The 5,449-nt window shown below is 44.0% G+C and overlaps 1 protein-coding gene across 1 annotated transcript in view; it reads right to left on the bottom strand.

Moving 5' to 3' along the window:
- Positions 1-5,449, bottom strand: part of SPG11 (spastic paraplegia 11 (autosomal recessive)) — an 87,217-nt gene that overhangs the window by 14,526 nt on the left and 67,242 nt on the right. The window contains exon 29 of the mRNA XM_015557515.1: positions 4,238-4,991. Within this exon, the coding sequence (XP_015413001.1) occupies positions 4,238-4,991 (754 nt within the window). The remainder of the gene's footprint in view (positions 1-4,237; positions 4,992-5,449) is intronic.

The following is a 5,449-nucleotide window of genomic DNA, read 5'->3' as shown; positions in this document are numbered from 1 at the left end:
TCCCCCCCCCCCCCCCCCCCCCCGTAAGGTGGCCCTGGATGCAGTCAAATTCAGGGAAGTGCATGGCAGAATGGGGTAACTAAACCTCCAGCTTTTGGCAAGAGGACTGAAAAGGGAAGCCTCAAAAAAAACAGAAAGCACTTGGGAGAGAGATTCAGGAAAGCAACATGAAGGTGTTTATAAAACTGAATTAACAGATAAACCACTGCCTAGGTCATAGACTGACCTGAGGATCGTACACACAGGGATGGATCTGAATAGTATCACAAAGACTTTGAAAAGTGCACTGCGTTGGCCCACAGAAAGTGGGTTGGAACCTGTAGTCTAAACCTAACCAGGTCAAATGCCTGCTAAAAAATATCAAAATTCTTCATAGGATTTAAATTAAGACTCAGAATCTCATATTATACTATTCAAAATGTTTAAATGCAACACAAAATTACTCTACATACAAATATACAGGAAAATCTCAACTCATGTGAGAAAAGACAACAGATAGAGTACTAAAATGACACAACTGTTGAAATTGATTGATTAAAGCAACTAGCATTGCTGGTGTGGCTCAGTGGTTGACCATCAACCTAAGAACCAGGAGGTCATGGTTCGATTCCCAGTCAGGGCACATGCCTGGGTTGTGGGCTTGATCACCAGTGTGGTGTATGCAGGAGGCAGTGAGCAAAAGCCACCTGAACGACCAGTGGCAAAAGCCACTTAAACAGTAATTTTGACAAATTCCTGGAGGACTGGTGTGGCCCAGTGTGAGAATGAGAAACTCCCTGGTTGCCTCCCTCTCCCTCTCTCTTCCTATCTGAAATCAATTCAAAAACAAAAAGATTAAAGTAGCCACTATACAAATGTTCCAACAAGCAATTATGACTGCTCTTATGATAAACAGAAAAACAAAGTCTTAGCAAATAAATAGGTATAAAGAATAAAATGGAAATTTAACACTGAACAATAACTGAAATTAAAAATCACAGAAATTAAAACACTTAATAGCAGAATAAAAATGCCAGAGAAGTCTGGCTGCCTGGTGTTGCTCAGTGGTTGGGTGTCGACCCATGAACCAGGTCATGGTTCGATCCCTAGTAGTGTGGGAGGCAGCCGATAGATGATTCTCTCTCATCATTGATGTTTCTATCCCTCTCCTGTACTCTCTCGGAAATCAATAAAAACATTTTTTTAAATGCTAGAGAAAACAGTCAGTGAAACTGAAGACAGATGAACAGAAATTATCCAATCTGAACAATAGAGAGAAAAAAAAATAGAAAAACTGAACAAAGCCTCAGGGACTTGTGAGACACTAATAAAAGTTCTAAGATTCATGTCCCAAAAGGACTGGAGTAAGAGTATGATGCTGAAAAAAGTATTTGAAAAGATAATGTCTGAAAACAACCTAAATTTGGTGGAACACATAAAACTACATGTTCAAGAAGCTTAGTGAACCCCAAATCAGATAAATACTAAGAAATACATGCCCAGCCACATTATAATCTAACTGCTGAATACCAAAGACAGAAAAACATCTTGAAAGCAACCAGAGAAAAATGCATTATTTATATGGGAAAAAAATAATTCAAATCACTGCACGTTATTCATCAGATACCATGGAGGTCCAAAGGAAGTGGTACAAAAGATGGCAGTATAGGTAAACGCCGGTACTCGCTGCCTCCTACAACCACATCAAAATTACAGCTAAAATACAGACCATCCAGAACTTCCTGAAAGCTGGCTGAATGGAAGTCCTCCACTAGAGGAAAAAAAAAAAAGTCCTGCCCTAACTGGTGTTGCTCAGTGGATGGAGCATCGGCCTGCAGAATGAAGGGTCCCAGGTTTGATTCCTGTCAAGGGCATGTACCTTGGTTGCGGGCACATCTCCAGTAGGGGGTGTGTAGGAGGCAGCTGATCAATGTTTCTCTCTCATTGATGTTTCTAACTCTCTATCCCTCTCCCTTTCTCTCTGTAAACAAAGCAATAAAATATATTTTTTAAAAAAGAAGAGAGATTTCTTAAAAAAAAAAAAAAAGAAGAAGAAGAAGAAGCAGCCCTACAACTAGACTGGTAGGAAGGGTGGAGAGGTGGAATATGCTGCTTTGGCACCCACATGGGCCATCTGTTTAATCCAGAGGGAGACTGTCCCTGCTGACACCACCATGAAGAGCAAGGGGTCCCAGACCCATACCAGATCCCCAGCCCACAGTCCTAGAACTAGGAAGAGAAATCCCCGTAACTTCGGGCTGTAAAAACCAGTGAGGATTGTGGCTGCAGGACACGGAGGCTGCTGGAGACCCAGGTGTTCCTCTTAAAGGGCCAGGCACAAACTTACTTGGACTCACTTCCTCTGAGATCCAGTGCCCTGAGTCACTGGGGAACCCAGACACATACTAGGAGGAACTGGATTGTCTGGCATCAGGGCAGGAACTTGGGGGTGGCCTTCTACCAGATGGAGGTGCTCACAGGGGTCATTGGTCCTATGCTGAGACCTCCCCTGTCCCAGGGCTGACTGGCAACCATATCTGAGTCGCCATCAACCTGGAGAACACTGTTTGCTCCACCATGGTGATTCTCTGAGTCCCCGCCCCATCTAATTTGCAACCCCACCCAAGCTGTTTGCAGCAGCTTTTCCATATGAATGGCCTGTCCTGGCTCAGACTTCAGACTTTGCTAAAATCTCTCAAACAAGCTTCAGCTGGTGTCAGGGTGCCCCAAATCTATCAGTAAAAGGCCCAAGACCTGGCACTAGTACCAGCCTTCCTTGCTTCACAGCTGGGCCTCACCTGGGCACTTCTTAGCCCAATACAAACAGCAGCCATCGCAGATCTCTCTGTAGCTCCTGCTGGGTGGCTCTCGGAAGTGGCTAATTTTGCACCTTCCTGAAGGCCCTCAAGCCAGTGCACCCAGTGGACAGCTTCAGACATACCAGATTACAACTCTATATATTCACAAGCGACACAATCAAGGGGCAGACTCAGTGAGTACTAAAGCCCTACTGAAGCAAGTCCTGCTCCATAAGGGTGTTTCCTGCACAGTAGCTCTCCCACTGTAGCCACAGCTGGTCCTCACAGCCAATTGGCCTGGAAGTCAATTCCCCCCAGTGATGCCAACAGCAATCAAAGCTCAACTACAAGACTGCACACAGCCCACAGAGGTGCACCTAGAGGGCCCAGCTCAGGTGCCTGGAGAGACTGAGACACGGCCGTATAGACACCTACTACATAAGGCCACTCTACCAATTCCAGGAGACATAGCAGCTCTACCCAAACACACACAGGGAAGCAGCCAAAATGCAGAGACAAAGAAAAATAACACAAATGAACGTAATGGAAGAAGGCAAACTACTGGATACAGAGTTCAAAAACATAGCTATAAGGTTACTCAAGGGTCTTTAAGGAACTTAGTGAGACTTTCAAGGATCTTAGTGAGAATTCCAAAGACATGGAAAAGGACCATTCAGAAATTAAGCATACACTAACTGAAACAAAGAATAATTTACAGCGATTCAACAGTAGAGTAGAGGATTCAAATCAACAATTTGAAATATGAGGAAGCAAAAAACACCCATGACATGATTCTCTTAGAAAATCCCAAGGAATCCAAGTAAACCCCTAAAGTAAGCAAGTTTAGCAAGGTCGCAGGATATAAGGTTAACATAAACGTTAACCATATTTCTATACACTATCAATGTACAACTGGAAACATGATTATTGTATAGAATAAAGTTCAATGAACTACAGTGGGGCCTTGACTTACAAGTGTCCCGACTAACGAGTTTTTCGAGATACGAGCCATCTCTCGGCTGATGTTTTGCTTTGAGTTGCGAGCTAAAATTCGGGTTACGAGCCAGCTTCAGATACCCCACCGCTAGTTGGCGCAGCGAACATCACAGTGAACGCCACAACATCAGCCCAGCATCACGTGTCTCGCTTGTTCACTTTAAGATTTGACATACGAGTAATTTGAGTTATGAGCTCCGTCACGGAACGAATTAAACTCATAAGTCAAGGCCCCACTGTAATTACAAGTCAAATGGAGTCCCTCTAATTTCGATACACAGCTAGTTATCACATAAGTGTTTCTACTTCATCAACTAGTTAATTAACTAGCCTATGGATTACCTAGAAAAGAGTTGCTATCCTTTTAACAGTGTAAATATTATCTCAAAAGAGACCCTTTGCTTCCTGGAAAGAGTACCAACACACGGGTTAGGACTGAGGGCAGCTTGATCTCCTTTACTTACTGCTTGAGACTTTCCTTAGAGGAATGCAAGGTTCTTTTTCTTCCTCCAGCAGCTCAGCACTTTGTAGGAGAGCATGGATCTCTGGCCGTAGGTCATCCACAGTAGCTTCCCCTGAAGCCAGTGCTCTGCAGTGCAGTACCAAGGCAACATCTTGGTTATAGAAGTGAAAGTACCGGCATACTCTACTGGCTTCATGCACACAGCCATCATCCAACAGGCGCCCAATCAAAAAGTTTAGTGACTCCTGCTCCTTCCAATCTAGTCTGTTCTCACAAGTCTCTTTGGATGGAAGGCCATTAAGTTCTAAATATTTTGATGTGTTCAGGGCAGCCAACTTGGAGAATGAAAACTCACTGGCTAAGCTGTCAAAGGAAAGTTCACCACTAGCTGAGATCTGCTGAGAAAATGTGGGTTCTCTTTCCTCCTGGTTTCCTCTGAGGGTGTGCTGGGTGATACGGCAGAGCCAGATCTGCTTCTCCAGCTCCTCCAGCTCCTCCAGCGGGACCAGGTCCTCCTGAGCAAGCCAATGTCCTGCCAGGGTGAGCAGCAGCTGGCACTCCTCGGCGCTGCTCTGTCCCTCCTCAGTAGGGTACTCACGCGCCACAAGGGCCTGGGCTGAGAAGAAGGAAGAAGCTGCTTTGCTTGAAATGGAATTTTTCTTAAAATTCTCATGGCATTTTTTCCAGAAGTCAATTCTTGTTTGTTTCAGGGACCACTGGTCAATGTGTTTTAAGGTCTGCATTTCCTGTGTTACCTGTGAAATTTTATTAAAAAGTATCATAAATGCTACTGTTCCCTAATTACACCATACTTTTTAAACCCAAGTCAAAGAATATGAGGCATGGCTACAGATGTTTCTGGGTATTTTATCTGGAAAGTTAAGGTATGGAAAACAATTTTAAATTTATCCAATTGAATGGGGTTCAAGGAGAAGCCACCTAAGCTAACCTTGTATTTAAAGTGTACATTCTTGCCCAGCCGGTGTGGCTCAGTGGTTGAGCATCGACCTATGAACCAGGAGGTCATGGTTCAATTTCCAGTCAGGGCACATGTCCAGGTATCAGGCTTGATCCCCAGTTGGGGTTGTGCAGGAGGCAACCGATCAGTGATTCTCTCTCATCATTAATGTTTCTATAGCTCTCTCCCTCTCCCTTTCTCTCTGAAATCAATAGAAATGTTAAAAAAAAGAAGAAGAAATCATTGATGAAATAG

Source organism: Myotis davidii, unplaced genomic scaffold, assembly GCF_000327345.1.
Source record: "Myotis davidii unplaced genomic scaffold, ASM32734v1 scaffold46, whole genome shotgun sequence".
Taxonomy (NCBI): Eukaryota; Metazoa; Chordata; class Mammalia; order Chiroptera; family Vespertilionidae; genus Myotis; species Myotis davidii.
Note: the sequence above shows the minus strand (reverse complement) of the source record. Positions and strands in the feature narration are given on the sequence as shown.